We start from the raw sequence: 20,602 nt of genomic DNA on the forward strand, positions 1-20,602 counted from the left end.
CCAGGCCTCTGGTAGAGGACCTGAGCTCAGAGGATGAAAGAGACCACCCACGGAGGGTGAGAAGGGATTTTTTTTTTCAGTTATTTTGTGAAAGGATTAAAAAAAACGTTTTAAGTTTTCCCTTGCTCTCCTCTACATGCATATTTTTCATGTACAGATTCTGTTAAATTAACCTCAAATTGCGACTCTATCAGAATAACTTTCAAGATATGAAGATTTTCCTTATTATGTGTAAAACTTGCATGGTTTCTAACATGTCCTTTGACAACTTCATTTCACCGTCTTTTCTCAGGGCATTGACATATTTCACGCATACCTCGAGTTGCCAAGCCTGGCAACACGGAAACAGTACCGTGGGTGGGGTAATGTACCATGTCGCTGTCCATTTCAGCACCACATATGTAGCACCTCTATCTGCAGCTTGCATCTTTTTAGGAAGGAAGAGGGTTCTTAAAGCCACGCAGGCGAACACTAAAATAAACTGCAATGCAGAAAATAGCTTATTATTTATGCAGATTGAACCATAGACTCAAATATAAGGAGGATTTTTTTTTTTTTTTTTTATAAAAGGGTTTAAAATTACTTCTTGCTTGAAAAAGAAAAGGCTTTTCCAAGCAACAAAAATGATCGCCATACCTTTTCATTAGGACTTTCCTTCTCCGATGTAAATCGTACTTCCACGCCGCTCCGAGCATCATCTGCTTCCCCGCTCAGGCTTCTCCTCGACCCATCTGCAGCCTCCCCGGGTGTCTTCCCCACAGGGTCACCGGTCTCCAAGACCCTCTCCCGGCTCCCGCTTCTCGGGGTGCGGCTCCCCTTCCTGCCCACCGCGTAGTTATCGAAGTCAATGGTCTTGCTATCGAACGCCCCTTCCACGGAACTGAACATCCCGAAGGATTTGCGCTGGTTCGGCCCGGTGGTGATCGGACCAGCGAGGTAGACCGGCAGCTCATCCTCCCGGTTCCACTGCCTCCTGCAGTCAGACATGATGGTGGCTTCTTCTGTCTGAAGCGACGGAGACAATTCTGCTTTTTTTTTTTTTTTTACGTCTGTAAGCGGGTCACGGTCCCGCCTCTTCAGGCAGGCGCACTCATTCAGTGCTGTGATGTGTGAAATTGTTAACTTGAATATTTTATTTTTTTTCCACACATACCAGTAATAATGAAGCTCTCCAGTTTAAAAACAACTATTGATTTCGGTACATGAATTAATGAGCCAAATAGAGAAGATGAATAAAAGCACTAGAAGTCTCCTGTTCTCTTGGGTTGCGGATTAAAAAAAAAGCATGTGTTTAACCCACATCTGCGGGCAAAATGGGGGATGCAAGTGATCCATGTGTTTTCTGGATGAGTACGCACTGTGCAGCTAGATTGCTTTAAGTGAGCATAGAGCAGGTCAAGTTCATTCAAGAGGAGATTCCGCAGTGAATTAAAAATAGCTCTACTGCTTTGTTGACTCCAAATTATGTCGTCTATAATACCCTAAAGTCCATCGGAATTTAGAATGGATAAATAATACCCTCCCTTCAAAAACATTTATTTATTTTTTTGTCTTTTAAATGTTACAAATACACTCATAGGCCATTTTATTAGGTACACCTTGTTAGTACTGGGTTGATAACCACACAGGTTCAGCAAATTTATTGGAAGCATACCAAGGATGTAAGTCTCCAGTTCCACCACATTCCACAGCTTTTCCACAGGTTTGAACCTTGTGATATATTGTCTTGTTGAATGCCATCAGAAAATGGTTAGCATGTATGCGGGCAAGGGGCTGTAAAAATTGTTGGGTTTTAATCTTCCAATATGCTTTAGATTATTTAGCAACATTTATTCATGTGTTAGACTCAAATCTCCCCTCTAACAAGTCCTGGGTCAGTTTTTACCCACTGGTGTTTTGTGGGGCGGAGCTGAACTTGATTAAAATCACAGTTTGACCTTAAACCCTGAAATCTCCTTAAATAGTAACTGTTGCAAAGCTTTAAAGCACACAGCTCTATCCGAATGTGGTGACAAAAATAATTATAAGGATTAATATTTGCGGGTATATTTCTGGTTTGTCTCTTCAAAATGGTGGAAATTTTGTACAAATGTGGAGCTCAGACATTAAAATAATTGTTGAGATTCCACAAACTGGTTAGGACATTCATAAATAGGTTCACATAACTTATTAATTATTAAATAAGTTGTTATTTTCATTGCTGTTCATTGGACCTTCTAATATTGGAGAGCCTATTTTAGGAGTGGGCGGGTCATAAAGTTGTGGTGTAGTCTGACAGCAGCCTGTGAGTGTCTCCTTACTGGGATCCTTCTGGTACAGACGGAGTATGGAGTCAAACATACGAATCCAGGAGGGCTAATCATGAACATTTAGTTGGTAAGTATTTTTTATTTTTTTTTAAATAACATTGCGAGAGCAGTGTTGGTGCAGAAGTTGGTGGTTTACAGGCACTTTTATTAATTTGGGAAGTCGTTAGTGTACCAAACCTGTACAACAATTTCAAATATTATTGACAAGTTATTATTAATACTCAATTCACTAAGTGGCACATTTTAATGTCAGGCCTTTGTTTCCATTAATTATGACAAGTGACATTTAATATTAAAACACCAGACCACTAAAAATACATTCTTATGCAGATATGTGGATGTAATTATATAATTACTGAATACGACTGTACATCTTTCTAAATTCTATGTATCTCCCAAAATTCTAAACAGACTGTTTTTGTACTTGTTTTTATGTAGAATATGCACATCTAGCTCCTAAATCTAACCCTTGCTTATTCAATGAAATGTTAAATATGTTTCCCAAAAAAAACATTGTTTGGGTAATATTTCTTACTAAGACAATAAAATCAGTAATTAAAAAGGAAAGTATTAGAGCTGAAAAGAACATTTTGTACACAAAAATAATGTCAAAGACTCCACCTATTCCATATTTTAGCTGTTTTATGATTTAAAACTAAAAACATTATTTCATTATCTCACAAAACCTTTTCACACTCTGACTCTTCATGATTCTTCCTGACACATGCTTTTGAATCTTTCTGAATCTTTTAGGAAAAATGGAGAAGGATTCCGAGTCTTCATCCTCCTCTGTCAGCACCACGGGTCCGTGCCCTGTCCTGAGGGGACCCTCACCAGCGCCTAAACAGATTCCTTCTCCCCCTGCAGCTAGTAAATCTGCTGCACCTTCTCAGCCTGACAAATCAACATCTCCATCAAGTCCCAGAAAATTATCTGATTTCTCTTCATCATCCACACAAGCTATTCATTTGGATAAATCAAAGCCAGAGTCTTTTGCTGAATCTGTGTCCTCAGAACGTTGGTCTGGTGACATAACTGAAAAACCTCATCCAGGTTCGTCCAACACGTCTGTCTCCAAAACAACAAGTATGTCATCTTCTGCAAAGTTCAAATCGACCTGTCCTGGATCATCTTGCTCTGGCTCCAACACTTCCCCCTCTGGAGCTGCTTCCACAAAACGCAGCTTTGCCTCTGTGGCTAAGCAGGTGATAATGCAGGAGAGACTCAGGAAGGCAGAGGAAGAGGATGCAAATGATGAAGAAGATGGTGAGAATCCACTCAAATTAAGTTAGTCAGATGTTAATAAAGACAGATGATTATTACTTAAGTTTATATAACAGAGAGGTAGATAAAAAAATCTGTCACTGAGCCATTATAAAAGAATCCATTCTACCAAGTTTAATGGAGTTATTCATTTAGATCAATGGGAAACTATTTAGGCTATACAATTTTATTTTGAAAAGATTTCACACAAAAGCTATTAATCTAAGTCAAAGTCATTTTTGTTTGTCTTTATAAATTAGAATACTGTTATTGATCATTTGACCAGCATTTGCACACACCGATATCAACATCGTAGTTTTTTTCTAAATAAAAACTCACTTGTGATTATGTTTCTAACTGAAGTTGGAAGATTGTTTACAATAGTCTTTGCCCATTTCCATGCATACAGACTTACCAGACTGAAATATGTCATTACTATAACATCAAATTTTTACAAGTTCAGTCTAATTCATCGATTAACTTGATCACTAAAACAACAATTTCTCAGGATTATTTGCAAACACTCTGATAGTCCTTCTCAAAAGCTTCCCATTGCATTTCAAACGCATGAAGAACAATCTAACCAGAATGTGGTAAACTATGCAACTAGTAGAGGTGATTATTAGAAAGTTAGAAATAAGTATGCATAAAATTCACAATGACAATTATTAAAAGACAAAATAAATAGAAATTAAAACCAAAATTACATCTCATTTATAATAACTTCAAACATAGTAGTAAAATTAGTAGTAAAATTAACAGAAACACCTAATAGCAATTTACTTTGGTCAGTTTATCTAACAGCCATGTTTTTGGACTGTGGGAGGAGGCTGGACTACCTGTAGAGAAGCATGCATGCTCAGAGAGAACACATAAACTGCACAAGAAGGCGCTGACCATGATTCTAGTCCAGGATCAATTTCTTGTTTAAAATACGGTGATTCTTATAATGTGTTATAGTTGGAGACTTCTGGAGGTAAAACTTAAAATGCAGACCTGTGGTACAGCTCATGGGCTTTATACATACGAATCTCTGGCATCTGAAAAAAAGACGCCTTTGTGATGAAGCACATTCTAGAGACAGGACCGGTTCATATAATAAACAAGTCCTGATGTGACATTTTAGCTGTCTGGTCATCAAGCTGCTCGAGCTCTTAAATTTTATCACATTATAGATTCTCAGGCCAGCAGACGTGTTTAAAGTTTCACGGTTTCACATCTACTCCACCTTTCAGGTTTTTTGATCTTGAGTTACAGGATGCATATCTGACACAATTTTATTGTCACTTAAATGTGAGTCTAGAATAATCCATGCTTAGTAACACTGATACAAGATCATACTACCTATTAGCTAACTCATGAAGAAATAGTTTTATGGAATTTACCTCAGTGTCTAATAAACCTGTTTGGTGCCATTTAAGATGAAGAACTAGAAGACCTGAGTGTGGAGCAGATGGAGGAGAAGGCCAACACTGGTGATGCCAGAGCTCAGAGCCGGGTCTGCACACACACGCACGCACACACCCACGCACGCACACACACTGACCAACACTTGGCATTGTTGTCAGTCTCACTGGATGACTCAGATGTGGGGTGTTTCTATTTCTGCCACCCGCAAGATGATCTCTGGATTCCAGTTTACAACACAACTCTTTCCCTGCTGACAAATCATTTAAAAAATCTGTTTGCAGAATGTTCTAAATTTTCACAAATTGTCAAATGCTTAAATTGTGAGTGACAAAGAAAACTGAGAAGCTGCAGATTGTGTGTGTTTTCTGTGGATAATTATCTTTCAGACACGTCTTTTCATACAGATTACAATAGGACAATAGTTCTAGCAAAGTCTCATGAATTAAAGAATCTGTCATACCCTATAACACGTGTGCATCATTGTTTATTGATGCTTAGGTAAATGTGGTCTGGTTTTGTTCATTTATCTACAAGACTTGGTAACACTGTGTGAAATGATTTTATCTATTTCACAACTCACTGAAAGGCAGAGGACAGATTTGATGACAACTGTGTGAGAAGAAAGTTATGTAAAGATGGTTAAGATTAGAAAACAGACACTTGATATGTCCTGGAGTGCTCAGCTGCCCCTGTTACTTAGCCGAGACAGAAAGACACACAGCAATGGGGCTGCAGGATTCTGTTTTTCGAAGTCATTTCTTTATGTGGCTCTGACATTGGCTACACTGGAACAAAACAATTAACCATAAAAGTTCTCCCTTTACAGAACCTTTCACACACATATTGTTAAGTATGCACATGTACAAACCTGTTTGTACATGTTAACAATTGAAATCCTGTGGTGAAGCAAAAAAACTGCAAACCCTCTTCATCAAAAGTAACAGTCTCTCCCCCTTTACCTTCCAGTTGGGTCAGCACTTCTTGATGCTTGCTGAAGAAAAAGACCCAGACCTCAACAACCGCCTGGCAGTTAACTGGCTAATCAAAGCAGCTAAACAGGGAAGAATGTCCGCAGCGAGACTTCTTCAGCGCTGCTGGATCCAGAAAAAGGGAGTAACTCCAGAAAATGAGGCTGACATGCGCAAGTTGTCAAAAGAGGGCAAGTTTGAGCTGGCAGTACGCAAAGCAGCCATGATGATGTACTGGAGGCTCAATCCAGACAGGAAGAAAAAAGTGGCTGTCTCTGAGCTGCTCCAAAATGTCAGCCAGGTGAACGCAGTGCCAGGTAGGTGACAGAAACAGTTGCAGAATATATAATGCGATATCAGTTGTGTCTGTTGTACTGTACTCTTCTCCAACTAATGTATCATTCTATAAGACATTTTAGTTATTTCAATGTTCGCAGCTGTCTTCAAGTGTCCCACTGCATGTCTGCATCCATTTATTGGATTTTTGGGTATTTCTCACCAGCAGGGGGCACAGCAACCAGAATCCCTGCTCCTACTTCGGGCCAGACCCAGAAAATAATAGAGAGCATGGTCAGCACTGATGGTAAGTATATAAATGAAAAAAAAAAAAAAATCAGGAAAAGCTACAGAGCAGCATGTGTTCTTTTGTATAATTGCATTATATGGACTTCACAGCTAAACAGGTGGTGGACCTGGATGACTTTGTTGAAATGACGAAAAAATATGCACAAGGCATTGTCCCTACTGTCCCTCAATATGGAAGCCAGGACTCATCAGAAATTGAAAGTCCCGACCTGCTGGATAGAAAAGGGAAGGTAAAGCTGCCTTTTTCCTAACAATTGCTTTTTATATGTAGTATTTGTGTAATGACGACAGTGTGTTTGTGTGATTATGTGTCAAAGGACAAGGCAGGGGTAGTCCCTAAAGAACATAAGAAGGTCCAGAAACATTCTTGGAGCTTTGATTACAGTGGGATGCTGCCGGACGCCAAGCATACAAATGCCATGAAGTCACACCTGATGGTAAAATGACTGAGAGAATGTGCAGAGACTTCATTTCTCTTAATAAATTTTACTTTCAAACTCTTCTTGGTTTGTACATGACACTTTCCCTCTTCTTTTCTTCCTGTCCACCTCAGATGCTGCAGTATCCACTTCATGCAGTTATTGAGATGAAGGAGCACCTGTTTGACTGGGCATCGAGGGCAGGCGTCCAGTGGCTGAGCACGCTCATCCCTACGCAACATGTCAACGCCCTCATTTTCTTCTTTATCATCAGCAACCTGACCGTTGACCTGTTTGCCTTTGTTATACCCCTGCTTGTCTTTTACCTTTCCTTCATTGCCATGATTATCTGCACTCTAAGGATCTTCCAGAGTAGCAAGGTTAATCTAAGACTTTCGTCTTTCATGACGGTGTATTTAGTTCAAATCAGTTCAATCAAATAAATGGACAAACATACTTCTTCTTTCCAGACATGGGAGAACTTCAAAGCCTTGACATCCCTGCTGACTCGTTTCGAACCAGGTCTTGATGTGGAGCAGGCAGAGACCAACTTTGGTTGGAACAACCTGGAGCAATACCTTTACTTTATCTTTTCCGTCTTTTTTGTCATTTTCTCCTTTCCTGTCGCTGACAAGAAATGGATCCCTTGTTCTGAGCTCTCCACCGTGGCAATTTTCTTCACAGTTCTCAGCTATTACAGCCTCAGCCCAGCTGCAGCAGCATATGCACGTCGTGCAATCTTCATAGAGGTATCTGATAGAAGGATTTAAATCACACTTTTTAGATTAACTGCAAGCGTATTTAATGTTTATGAGGTGACCTTCAAAGCAGTTATCTCACATTTAGATTGATCATTTTGCTTCATTTCAGTTTTAAGTTAGACCGTGGTTTGTTCTTTTAAAAGTTGAGAAGTTATTCATTTGATCGGCCAGTAGATCCAAAATACTGCGCTGTACTCTTACTATTCAATCTTAAACCTGTTCACATTTGGTCGCAATAGAACCACAAGCCGTGTGTTCTAGTTGTGTTTTATGTGACCGTGCTTTGTCCACACCTAAATAAAACAGAGAATTGTAGGCAAATTTTCAAATTGAATATTCTGCTTTCATTTTAGTAATGATATATGACTAAAATATGATTGGGTGTTCATCTTAGGTAGCCTCAAATCTGTGTTGCCTGACACAATTACTGCCAGAGGACATGACAGGACTTCGTTTTCTTGGACACACATTTACTACAGTGCCGCTTGGGGAGTCTGTGGTACTGAAGCTCAGCATCCCCTGCCTTCTGTATATCTACCTTTTCTACCTGTTTTTCAGGTGAGTGGAGTTTGACCTGACAGACAAACCGATTATATGTACTAAAAACTGTCTTGCATGGTTTGCCATTACTAATTAGTTGATTTTTTCTTTTTTTCTTCTCACTGTAGCATGGCAAGAACCCGTGGATTTCGGGGAACCTACTGCTTCCTGATCCCATATCTTGTATGCTTCATGTGGTGTGAGTTTTCAGTGGTCCTCCTACAAAACTCCTCTGCTGTTGGATTAATCCGCACCTGTGTAGCATACTTCCTCTTCCTGTTTGCACTCCCAGCTCTGGTGTTTGGCCTTGCCATCATGCTCTTCATCCAGCTGTTTAAATGGTTCATAGAGCTAGAGTTGACAAAGATGATTGTGACCCTGGTGATATGTGCAATTCCCGTCACTCTGCGGCTCTGGACACGATTCAGCATGTCTATTTTGGATGTTCTGCGCTCATTTACGCAATGGGGTCCAGTCAAATTCATCTTACTCTGCATTTCCATGGTGATCCTGTTCTTCTCGGTATATGTATACCATGCGGAGGGACAGAAGGTGTACAACTCCACTCTGACATGGAACCAGTACAGCCAGGCTTGTGGGCCTCCAGCCTGGGAAAGCAAAGGCATGGCTCAGACTCAGATCTTCTGCAGCCACCTGCAAGGGCACAGAGTCACCTGGACTGGACGCTTTAGACACGTCCGGATTGCTGAGACAGAAAATGGTGCGCAGTCTGTCATTAATATGCTGCCAGTGTTTATTGGGGACTGGATGCGCTGCTTGTACGGTGAGACATATCCCAAGTGTGACCTAAAGAATACATCACTGGCAAACTCAACGGCAGTGGAAAAAGCAAACAGTTCTTTGTCAGGTCCAGTTTCTCTGGTCACACTGATTAAAATGCAAGAAGAAGAAGAGTTGTGTCAAATTAAGGCTTTAGCCAAGCACACCTGTCACGTCAAGCGTTTTGACAGCTATCGATTTGAGGTGACGGTGGGAATTATCCAAGATGGAAGCTCAGGAGCAGAGGATGCAGCCAGAGATATAATCCTCATGGCCAGCAATGAGTTTAGACAAGTTCTGCTCAATCTGAAACCTGGTAACATAGTAGAATTCAGTACTAAGCTGGACGGACGTTTAGGAGCAAAGGCTCCGGCCTTTGAGCTCAAGGCTATCCACTGCCTCGACTGTGCTTCTTCATGGCTGACTGGAGGTAGGCAGGTGAAGATCGAGAGAGACTTCAGGCGTACAACAGTTAGAGCCTTCAAGTTTGCATTTGACTTTTTCTTCTCACCTTTCCTGTCAGCAGAAATCCGTACCTGAGATTAAACAGACAACAAGAAACCCGAATCTTTTTTTGTGAAAGGATTTTTAAATATAATAGAAAATCCTAACTGGTTTGTGATTAAGTCATAAGATGATTTTGGAAAAAGTAATATCTTAACATTTAAGCCAAGCCTTTCTATGTTTTCCTAACAAGTTTGCATGCAAACCTTTTCCCTGATAACCAGAGCGAGCAATCTTGTCATCAGCATTAGTGCTGTAGCTAAGCTAGTTAAAGCTGCACACAAACCTAAATCCTTCCTCCTTCTACAGAAAAACATTTGCAACCACCGGATCTTATGACAGCTGTTTACATTTATTTAGTAAATATACTGATTTAATGTACACTCCATATAAACATACCAGCCTTATCATTACCAAAATGTAAAAAAAAAAAAAAATTGTAAATTCATAATTACATTTAAAATCTTATATTTGTGATTAAAATGATAATATTTCAAATGGTTTTGATAACCCTCTAGATTTCTTTTTTTTTTATTTTATACCTCTGGAGAGTCAGAGATGGTGGGTGGACATCTGTTTACATTAAAACATTACCTTAGCTGAAGTCCAACTTGTCAGAGTAATGTTGATGATGCTGGGTCTTTTTGTCTTGTGCCATTGAGCGATGGTGGCGACCGAAGTAGGAGTTTGCCTTGCAAGTAGTCAGTAACTTGCTGTTTTGAGACACTGCCCTTCTATCTTTGTTGTTGTGTCCTTGGGCAATACACTTTACCCACCTTACCTGCTGGTGGTGGTGAGAAGAACAGATGGTGCTGGTATAGCAGCCTTGCCCCAGGGTAACTGTGGCTACAATCCAGTAGCTAGCCATCATCATCAGCATGTGAATGTGTGTGTGAATGGGAATGACTGATTACATTGTAAAGAGTCTTTGAGTTTCCTAATAAAGAGCTAAATAAGTCTGATGTCATTTCATTTCATTATTTACTATATCTGGAATCTGGCACGATGCTTCAGAACTTGTAATCAAATATTGAGGTGGTTATATAGAAAACAGGTGGCAGTCATATGAGCCTGAACCTTGTGTTGATTATAGAATATTCATAATGGAGTCACATGTCTACATCTGTAATTTAAGCTACTGAATTTTTTGTTGAAATACCATTTAAAAATAGTCCAAAGGTTTACTTTCATAACAATGAATACTATATTTAATCTTCTGAGCCAGGATTTAACTCTAATTGGTGCAACATTTACTAACAACAAAGAGCCGAATTTGGAGTCTTGTTCTTTGTTAGAATAAAAGTATGACCCATTTAAGATAAACACCCAGACAAAAATAGACATGTTTTCAGATAGTTTTATTAATGCACATTCCTTTCATCCATGAATAAGGTTTTTGTACATTTACATCTTTTATTATTTTATTTTTTTTTAGTATGATAGATATACACATAAGAAGCACTGAGTAATGGTAACATGCTGCTGCTGCTGCTGATGGTGCTGCTGTGACTCTGAACTTAATGTCTCTCCCAGCTGAATGGCGGTGGGTATGACAGATTTTCAAGTCACTCAATGACAACTTAAGCCATTTTGTGTGCGTTTTCTCACATTTGTGTTGAGCTGCAATTAAAAAAAACAAAAACAAAAAAAACATGTAATGCACATTTGTGTCCTTAGTCAGAAACAGAAACAGTAAATGTACTGACAGATGTGAGAAACTGTTGCCCATTCAAAGCTCAGGTTTCAAAAGATCCAAAATTGTTCACCACTTCTGCAATAATTTTGTTTCTCCTCCATATATGGTCAACATGCAGACAGCTCAATAATCTTGTCAGGACCAAGGTCACTTGAGAACAATGTACTGCACCCTAAGAAATAAAACCATTCCACACCTATAGCTTTCATTTGTCGCAACCCAGAGCAGCAACCGGCACTGTGAGGTATCAGCTATGACAACAATAATTCCTGTGATACACTATGATAAATTTACATTATAATAAGTTTTTGGACAGTAATGATCTTTCAATGATGCATACAATGAGCTATTGCACTGATGATGACCTCTGACCCTCGAGCACACTAATAATGAGAACAAAACAGTTTTCAGCTTGGATACAGCTGAGTCAGGGTTTTTCTTTTTCTTCTTTGATAAACAATGTGCAAGTTTTTCTTGATTGTGAGATCCCTTTTTAAAATGTGCTTCTCCATTATAAAATGAACAAGGCTCATTTTGATTTTCACACATTACAGTTACATTTTTGTCTTATTCACAGTAGTTTGCCAAAGTAGTCATAAACCTTGAACTTTTTCATCAATTTGTCATCTTACACCCACACACTTCTCTGCAAGTGAAGAAACAACACAACATAGTGCATGAGTCTGAAATGAGCAGAATAAGATGCATGGTTTTCAAAAATATATACAATTAAAAATAATTAGTCAGATGTCCATTTATATCAAAACCATTTCCTTTTATACTCTTAAGTGAAACAAAGTGCTGTCAAATGCCTTCAGAACTTATCTAATCAATAATTACACTCCATCTGTGTGCAGTGGAATCTCAGGAAAAATCCAATTGCTCTGTGAAGGCCACAGAGGGTTGTTAGAGAGAATAAACAGCATGAGAAAGACCAAGAAACAACTAAGAAACATACCAAAGATGTCAGTAGTAAAGAAGTTTAAAGCAAGGTAAACCAAGCTTTGGACATCCTATTGAGATGTGAAGAGTATTATCTAAAACTCTAAACCTATACAAGATATCTGACCAAGCCATAAGAAGTTCTGTTTGCACTTTGGCGCAAACAATGTAGGGGACACAACAAATATGAAAAACTGGGGTTGCGTCACATGAGACCAAAAGTGAACTTTTCGGCCTTTGTGTAAAATGTTGGACGCAAAAACAGGCAAGAGTCAGATACAGGGCAATCCTGTAAGAAAACCTCAGGCTGTAAAAGACTTCAGCCTGAGGTGGAGGCCCACCTTACGGCAGTAAAATTACCCTAAAAAAACAAACAGAGCCTTCTTAGAATGGTTTAGTTGAAAGTAAATTTCTGCTAAAACGGCTCTGTCAAAGAATTAAGTCCAGTTGAATATCTGTGAGAGGACTCAAAAAAACTCTTTTTACCATCCGAATAAGTTGAAGCACAGAAAAAATTGGCAAAAATGTAAGTTTGTTGATGTGCAAGGCTGGCATAGATACACTTACACCTATAATTGAAGCAAAAATGCTTCTTCAAAGCATGGATTCAAAACGGCTGATTTAAAAAAAAATAAAAAATAAAAACCATGTAACCCCATACCTTTCACTTTATAGACATGCATCGCTTTGTGCTGACTTTTCACAAAACATTGACGATAGCGGTTGTGACATGACGAAATATAAAAATGTTAAGGTACCTGAACACTTTCGCAGGGCACTATTTGTTTGAATATCATCAGCCTTTATCTGGGCATAAGTAGGAAACACAACAAAAGACTAAGAGTTGCATTATACTTGATTCACCAAGCCCTCTCCTCCATCCAAAACTTTGAATGTATTGCTACACAATAATAACCATGTTGGGATATCGTAACTTTTCTGCATGAGATGCTCATTTACAGTGTACACAACAAAATCTGTTTGAAGCAAAGAGGTACTGTTTTTAAGAAATCAACACAGATATATACAGCTAACTGTAAAAAGTGTACATATGTTACCTGCCTAAGGAAAATGATCATGTTTTATAGCAGGAGTACCGCTGAACTGTTGTTGGTGATATAATCTCAATGTGAACAGATCATGTATGAATTATGTGTATAATCTCCAAGAGCACTGCTCTAAAGGAGAGTATCAATCGCTGTTGTTACTCAGCAGAGAAAATAAAGATATTGCAAAGAAACATTCACTTACACCATTCCTAACATTCCACATTAAAAAAAAAAAATCTTGAATGCAATGTCTTGTAAAGTCATCCAGTTATGTCAGGAGCATCACACATTTCTGTACTGAAGCGCTTTCCGTTCTATGTGTAAAAGAGTAGATTAGTGAGCAGTGCAACACTGTGTGATTAACAGCACTGAGTCATTGCAGATGGAGAGGTGTCCCTGCACCTTCTTCACTGCTTCTGCAGAAGGAAAATACACAAACATCTTGGAAAAGTGGGAGTAGAGTGCAGCAAAAAAAATGAAGTCCCAATTGCCCCTCGAGACATGAGCACATCTCAGGGCCGAAAAAAAACTATTAGACGCCATTCCTCAGTTATTAACTTCATTTAGATCAATAATCAGTCTGCTATTTAGTCATTAAGGATAAACCCCCATTTTCAGAGGCTGCATCTCTCACATGCACTCCTTAAACACTGAAACTGTTTCAAGTTTGTGTCTGCATTCCTGCTACTGCGTCTGCGCGTCGGGATTGACACGATCCTGAAAGATGTATAGGTTGTTGGTGGCTGCAATAGCAATTATATTCTCCTCAGGGTGCCAGGCCATGTGCAGGATTTTCTTTGTGAAGTCCAGGCTGTCGACGCCTACGTCCCCACGGCGTCGCTTCCCGCCCGTGTACACCCGGCGCGTCCGCAGCACAGCCCGAGGCTTGCTGTTCTCCCTCCATGCCTCCAGGGTAACGCCCCGGCCAGTCTCCCGATCGAACATCCGGAAAAAGCTGTTGTACGCCCCCGTCATGATCACACTGGGTTACAAGAGAACAGGAAGAAAGATTTGTCATGGGCCAGAGAAGAGGGCAGCAAGGAAGCCAAACAGGGTGAGAAGATTGATCTGATGTATCCAAAGACTGTCTTCAACATTGATTGAGATGTCAGATAATGTCAGAACCAGGCGATTAGTAGAGTCACGGTGATTAGCACTGACACATTCATCTAATTTGCTTTTAAATGTAATTATTCTGCAAACTGTCTCCACCAGTCAACACTTACCTGTCTGAGCTGTTCCAGACACATTCAAATTTATCAAAGATGCAATCATTCTCATAGAGGGAACACAGTTTACTCCTCAGGTATTCGTGGACCTGGGAAAGATAAAGACTCGGTCAGCCACTGCATTCAGAAATCAGCATACGCAGAGCTGTAAAACAGCATCATTCCTACATCATACACCAGATGGTGGGCATCTGAAATCAAAGTAGTATCATCTTACTTGGTAGGTTTCAACTGGGCCTTTGTCCATATTCAAGTCCCACACCTTAGCAGTCAAGTAATCTCTTGTTAGCAGGTAGCGCCCACTATGGCTGAACTTAACATCCGACACAGAGGAAATAATCTCTGAGAAGAATGAACGGCTTCCGGGATCTTCAGGCTCCTCAAAAACTTCAGAAACACAGTGCACAACTAGTCAGTTACACATATACAGATTTTGCTTTGGTTTTCTGCCTGGAATTCTTTATCCCCTTTTCCATTGTTTACTGCAATGCATTTTTTAATTTGCAAAAACATGCTCACGTTTGGTATGTCTGTCACAGAGAGCCGAGGCCCTCATATCACAGAGGCGCAGGGTCCCCTTGCTGCTGCTGTACACAAACAGATGGCAGTGGTGAGGGTGGAACTCTGCTGCTGTGATCACCTCTGTCAGGTCCTCCATGTTGGCAGGTTTGATGTCTACAATGTCTGGGAAGAAGTTCCATCAAGGAAAATAAGGGCAACAAAAATAACAATTATGTTTTGCTATGACGTGCACGTCGTTTCTTTTTGTTCCAGACGTTTTTATTGTATGATTGTTCACCGTAAACAGCAACCAATCAACGCATCCCATTCAGCTCTAACATGGCTGCACAATCTGTTCCTCAGTTTGTTCTATTTGTGTTTTAGTGGTCCTACGAGGCTCAGCAGAAAGTGTGCTGCTGAGTGAATAATTCAAACTAGTCTTCCATAGATGTGTCTGAGATTTTCTAGGTCAGCTTCCATTTGAATGGGAAAACACCAAAGGCAGTCTGTATAACATGCTGCAACCTGCACTGAAATCACAGTGAGCGGCACTCTTATCAAAACAAACACCCCATCATATTATTACCATATTATTAACACATAAACACAACTCTATGATGGGTTATGCTGCTTACTGTGGCTATATTTATAATAGAATGTGGTTATATTCTAGACTAGACAAGACTAGACAAGACTAGACAAGACTAGACAAGAATAGAATAGAATAGAATAGAATAGAATAGAATAGAATAGAATAGAATAGAATAGAATAGAATAGAAACATAATTTATTGTTCCACTGTGGGAGAATTCAGGTGTCTGAGTAGCAAAGTGAATTACAAATGGAAGCATGCAAATTACAAAATGATTAAATTATAGCATACATTACAGCATGAATGATTAAGTCTTTTCAAAGTGAGCATTACGGCACATTCAGTCTGCAATGTAACAAAATTTGCTGTATATGTTGCCGCACTTGTGGTTTCTTCAAAATGTGACTAACAAGATTTAGTGCGCACAGCTAAGTCAAAGTCAAACGTACTTATATCACACATTTAAAACAACAACAACTGTTAAAAATGTGTACTGTTTGTGTTTGTGCCTGTCCTCTGTGCTTTTATCTGGAGCTCAGAACAGTTCGTAGTGCTTAGTTCGCAGACCTCAGTCATCTAGCGAGATCGTACCAGTTCAGAAGATCAGGAAAAATACAAAGGTGCTGCTAACCCTTGCAAAACCTTGAAAAAAATAAAACATTTTTGTAAATAAATGTGCTATTTATCATTATTTATTGTTTTTAATAATGTTCAAAATAAAAGCATATTAATTTAACTGGAAATATTACATTTATTAGACTGCTTAATAACCTTCGCGTTGTTTTAAGAGACAGAGTCATTTAGACTCCAAGCATTTTTTTACTCTGTGTGCAGTCCGACAGGGTCGCACTGACCCCATGTGCACTTTTACAAGTTTTTTTTGTGTGTCGTTTTGTAAACTGACAGTCTAACAGGACCTCATCACTATCCGACCGTGACTTTGGCCGTGGTTTTCCTGGTCTCCACGCGTGAGGGTAAAACAAAATGAATTGGTTACTGTGGTTTTAAACACATCTGTTGCACTGATTTTGCTTGTCCAAATAGAAAAAAATACATTGGTGAATTCTGAAGATTCATTTTAAATATTTATCTCTTCTTCAGTGAGAGATAAAGTGTCAAACGAAGATCTGAGATCATTTCCAAAGTAACCAATAGCAGTTTTTTTGTAGTAACTTGGTCAATCAAATTACTACAAATTATCTTGCAGTAATTTGTGTAAATCATAAAACAAACCAGGAGTGTAAAGGATACTGAAACTACGATCAGTGATGTCCAGATGCCACATATTGATGCGGAGGTCATCAGCAGACAAGTAGGTCTCCCCATCGCTGTTGACGGAGATGGAGTTGATGTGGTATGTGTGTCCATTTGCAAACACCCGCCTGGGGCGAACTTCTACCATCAGATCTGTTGGCTTCAGCACTGGCACCTTAAACAGAAAGTCAAAGAGTCGAGATGGAAAAAACGTATGCAGATGAGAAAGGGCAGAACTAAAGTACACAATGTGGTACAACCATAAAGTAAAGAACTAATGCATGAAAGGCAAGCAAGTTGTTTTTTACATTGAATGTGTTAGCGGGTGTGTAGATGTGTGTGTGCTTCGGTACCCTCAGAGAGGTAATGGTGGAAACATCCTTGATTCGTCCCTCCTCATCTTTCAGATTGTATCCTTCTGGTCTCTTGTCCCTCTCACTGACCTTCCACAGTTTGACGGTTTTATCTGCGAAAGGAACACAGCACAATCTGAGCAGTGATATGGGGTTTGTTTAAACAGAGATGGCAGACCTACAGTGCCTTAAAAAGTATTACCACTGCTCCAAAAAGCACAAAGTAAAATGAGTTCAGTCATAAAGATTTTATTTCAATCACTAAAGAAGATTAAAATCGTTTACTCGCTGTGGGAACATAGTTGTGAAGTTTGAGACCAATGCTGTGGTCTTTTCCTGTGACATTTAAAAAGCCTCCTGCAGAAAATCGATGAGACTTCCTGTCAGAGTTTGATCTGTTTCTTACCATTGGTGGAAAGCAGGAAATGTGCGGCATTCTGCTGCGGCAACCATCGGATCTTGTTGATCTTCTCCTCTATCTCCAGACTCTTCAGGTAATCAAAGTCAGGTTCGTGACTCTGAAACGTGCTGTAGACGTTGTACTCTCCCGAGTCCCCCACCTCACCTGCCTCCTCTGAAACGCCCTTGGACTAAAAGGAGCAGAAAAGCAAGTCAGAAACCACTTTTTCGCCATTTGTATTGGTGGGTTATGAAGACAGTCCTGCATGCAGAGAGTTAACATAACAATAAGGTGACCGGACCTCGGTTTCTCTTTGAAAGATGACCACTCGGCCACCTTTATCCCCTGTTGCCAGCAGGTCCCCTGTTTGGTTGAATTCCACTGTAGAGATGACATCGGCTGGAAGGGACCCAAGGAAAATAGCACCAGTTACTCAGGAGGGTGGGTAAGATAAACACATAATGACTAAGAAGGATACAAAGACAACTAAGTCGCAAAGAGCAAACAAGACGTGCCAGGCATGGCAACAAACAAGGGTATGAGATTCTTATTGAATGATACTCTCGACTAAAAATACCAGGATACCAGAAACACTATCGTTTTTAAACAAAAATGTATGAAATGATTTAATAGTGTCAATCACTTTTAATCACACAGCAACTCTGTGTTGAAACACAGTAACTCTGTTTTTGCAACCAGAGATACTTCCAAACATTAGAATTTGACTGTATTGTGAAGGAAAATTAGATGATGTTTTTTTCATTCAGTTGACTCACTTCTGTGATTCAGCCAGTCAAATAAAACTCTGGTTGTTTTACCATATTCTCTGTCATCCCATTACCAGGAAATTAAATCATTTGAAATGTATGACTGGTAACTATTTCCTGCCAAGTATTTACATGATAATATCAAAATGTCTGATATCATTTAACTGAGTAGCACTCAACTAGCTTCCGTTCCATTAATGACTTGGTAATTTGTGAATTGACATATTTTCAGGAGAATTTGCTCCATACAGCTGGAGAAAAGTTTGGTCAGTCTTGCACTTCTAGGCAGGAAATACAGGGAGTTACATTAGAAAATTTGAGATATGTTGAAACTGCAGGTTTTTTTAAAGATGTTTAGATGCCTTGATACTGTTCCATATCTAATCCCAAAGGTCTGTGTTATTTGCAACTGGAAACATTTCCCAAAACTAGAAATTTGCATTCCTTTAAGGAAGGTCGGCACAGCAACAAGCCAAAAGTGGGAGAACAACAATATGTTACTCAATCCTCTGTAGTTTATGGGGAATTCGGACAGTCTAGGACTTTTGTTGGCATTTAATTAAAATAACTTTAAACCACAGGAAAAAAGGCTTATAATGTAAGCAATTTTTCCAAAACATACTAATAAAAAACAATGAAATACCCTCACACTGATAGCCCATGCCTGGTTTTTACACAGTGATTTCCAAACAATCAATTAGATTTTTGTTACAGGCAAGAGAAGATACACTTTACCCAGCTAACATGTAGCAACATGTGAGGAGTAGTGAATAACATTTATCTGTGAAGCACTTTCTGGTGGTGTCTCCTAAAAACCTAACTTATAAAAACTGTATGACAGATTATTTTATACATTTGAAGACTAATTTTCTCAAGCCATTTTATACCTTAATACTGAGCCTTGAATAGTAGCTGTAGTACAAATGAAAAGGAGAAAGAAGATAGGGTCAAATGTAAAGAAACATGAAAATGTCATGATTGATGTGACATCCAATTTCTGCTAAGCATCACATCATAAATATCCACAAGTAAATTGAGAATAAGTTTCAAAAGTAATATTTGAAATCTAACCACAAAGTGGTGCCATCACGTTCTCCCTGCCAGTCCTACGATTAACCTGTTCGATCTGTAATCTCCAGAGAGAGAGCACTGACCCACCTTCTGTGACGTAGTCTCTCAGGAAGGTGTGGTTGATTTTGGGGCTCTCAGCGTCCTCGCCCATCTGAAGAAGAGGGAGGGTGGCCCGCCAGTTCGCCCGTCCTGAGGGGAAGGGTCCAATCTGTAATCTCTCTTCCCGCCCAGGCTCCGCCCATGCTGCTGGGGCCTACTGAAGCATCCTGAACCGAGGCATCCTGGGAAACCGGACAGCAAGACGGAGAAGAAGGGTGAGGAGGAGAAAAGAGGATGGAGAAAATGGGGTTTTAAGAGGAGGACAAAGTAAATGGAGAGTCTGAAGAGAAAGATGTTTTTGGAAAGAAAAGAAGAAGAAGGGTCCACATGTCAAAAAGTGTCAGAAATGCACTTCCCACATTAGATAAGTATAAATGTGCTGCCAAGGCCTAACTGGTGCTGGAGTAGATCCATGCACTAGGCAGAGGAGCCATGATAACAAACAGCTCGAGCACAGACACAGAATACGAGTCGTGTTGCTGGTTTCAGTAGGCATGCAAAAATGAAGACTGGGCAAATATAAATGCATTCATCCACTCATTCATCCAGAAGCTATGTCAGGAGTAGGAAATAATCTCAGGGTGTGGTATTCCTTGCTCTCATATCCGAACACACACACACACACAACCACGCACGCACACTTTACAGTCAGATAGTCCTTGACGGAGATCAGAGGAGAATGCAATGTCTTGCCTGTGCTGCAGGAAGAGAGGTGGAGGATGGGGGGACAAGGGGGATCAGGCCCCAGCTCACCTACCAGTCTGCCCGCTGCTGCTGTTCCTGCTGGAGAGTGTGTGTACACGGCCCTCTGCTGCAGTGTGCTCCTGTCGAGGGAAGGGGAAAAGGAATGGATGGAGCAAGGATGGTGGTATGAGGAGGAGAAGCAGAGGAGGAGAAGAGAGAGAAAAGACGGAGGGATGGCGAGGTGGATGGAGGAGCGCTTGCTGCCGATGCTGTGGATGTGATCCTGTGCAGCATCCACCGATGTCATGGCAGCCTCCTCTTGGAGCAGCCTATCACAGCACAGCTGTCACCGGTGGATCCGCCCACTGCAGGTGGTGGGGAGCGCAGTTGGCCAGCAGGGGGAGCCGTTCACTGGTGAGTGCTTTA

The 20,602-nt window shown here is 40.1% G+C and overlaps 3 protein-coding genes across 5 annotated transcripts in view; 1 reads left to right on the forward strand and 2 right to left on the reverse strand.

Moving 5' to 3' along the window:
- The window catches only part of crmp1 (collapsin response mediator protein 1), a 16,451-nt gene extending 15,419 nt beyond the window's left edge, over positions 1–1,032 (reverse strand). Inside the window, exon 1 of the mRNA XM_015044352.1 lies at positions 637–1,032. Within this exon, the coding sequence (XP_014899838.1) occupies positions 637–987 (351 nt within the window). The 5' untranslated portion in view covers positions 988–1,032. The remainder of the gene's footprint in view (positions 1–636) is intronic.
- Positions 1,033–2,269: 1,237 nt separating this feature from the next.
- On the forward strand, positions 2,270–9,633 carry wfs1a (Wolfram syndrome 1a (wolframin)). 2 transcript variants are annotated; one of them, XM_015044350.1, is made up of 11 exons: positions 2,270–2,376; positions 3,063–3,575; positions 4,994–5,070; positions 5,949–6,267; positions 6,453–6,533; positions 6,626–6,765; positions 6,853–6,972; positions 7,089–7,334; positions 7,425–7,703; positions 8,110–8,273; positions 8,384–9,633. In XM_015044350.1, the coding sequence occupies exons 2-11, from the start codon at positions 3,068–3,070 to the stop codon at positions 9,573–9,575; spliced, it is 3,126 nt and encodes a 1,041-aa protein (XP_014899836.1). In that variant the 5' UTR covers positions 2,270–2,376; positions 3,063–3,067; the 3' UTR covers positions 9,576–9,633. The 2 variants fall into 2 exon arrangements, with proteins under 2 accessions (XP_014899836.1, XP_014899837.1); XM_015044351.1 differs by having other exon boundaries at positions 6,456–6,533.
- A 1,245-nt stretch (positions 9,634–10,878) lies between these two features.
- On the reverse strand, positions 10,879–20,493 carry ppp2r2ca (protein phosphatase 2, regulatory subunit B, gamma a). 2 transcript variants are annotated; one of them, XM_015044355.1, is made up of 10 exons: positions 20,250–20,493; positions 19,481–19,674; positions 17,857–17,954; positions 17,562–17,745; positions 17,156–17,268; positions 16,800–16,977; positions 14,975–15,139; positions 14,673–14,842; positions 14,453–14,544; positions 10,879–14,208 (listed from the first exon to the last, which is right to left on the reverse strand). In XM_015044355.1, exons 2-10 carry the CDS (start codon positions 19,542–19,544, stop codon positions 13,911–13,913), a joined length of 1,362 nt encoding a protein of 453 aa, XP_014899841.1. In that variant the 5' UTR covers positions 19,545–19,674; positions 20,250–20,493; the 3' UTR covers positions 10,879–13,910. The 2 variants fall into 2 exon arrangements, with proteins under 2 accessions (XP_014899841.1, XP_014899840.1); XM_015044354.1 differs by having other exon boundaries at positions 19,481–19,772.
- Between the last annotated feature and the right edge of the window lie 109 nt (positions 20,494–20,602).

The sequence above is a fragment of the Poecilia latipinna genome, unplaced genomic scaffold (assembly GCF_001443285.1).
Source record: "Poecilia latipinna isolate Pla-1442-1.1 unplaced genomic scaffold, P_latipinna-1.0 Scaffold672, whole genome shotgun sequence".
Taxonomy (NCBI): Eukaryota; Metazoa; Chordata; class Actinopteri; order Cyprinodontiformes; family Poeciliidae; genus Poecilia; species Poecilia latipinna.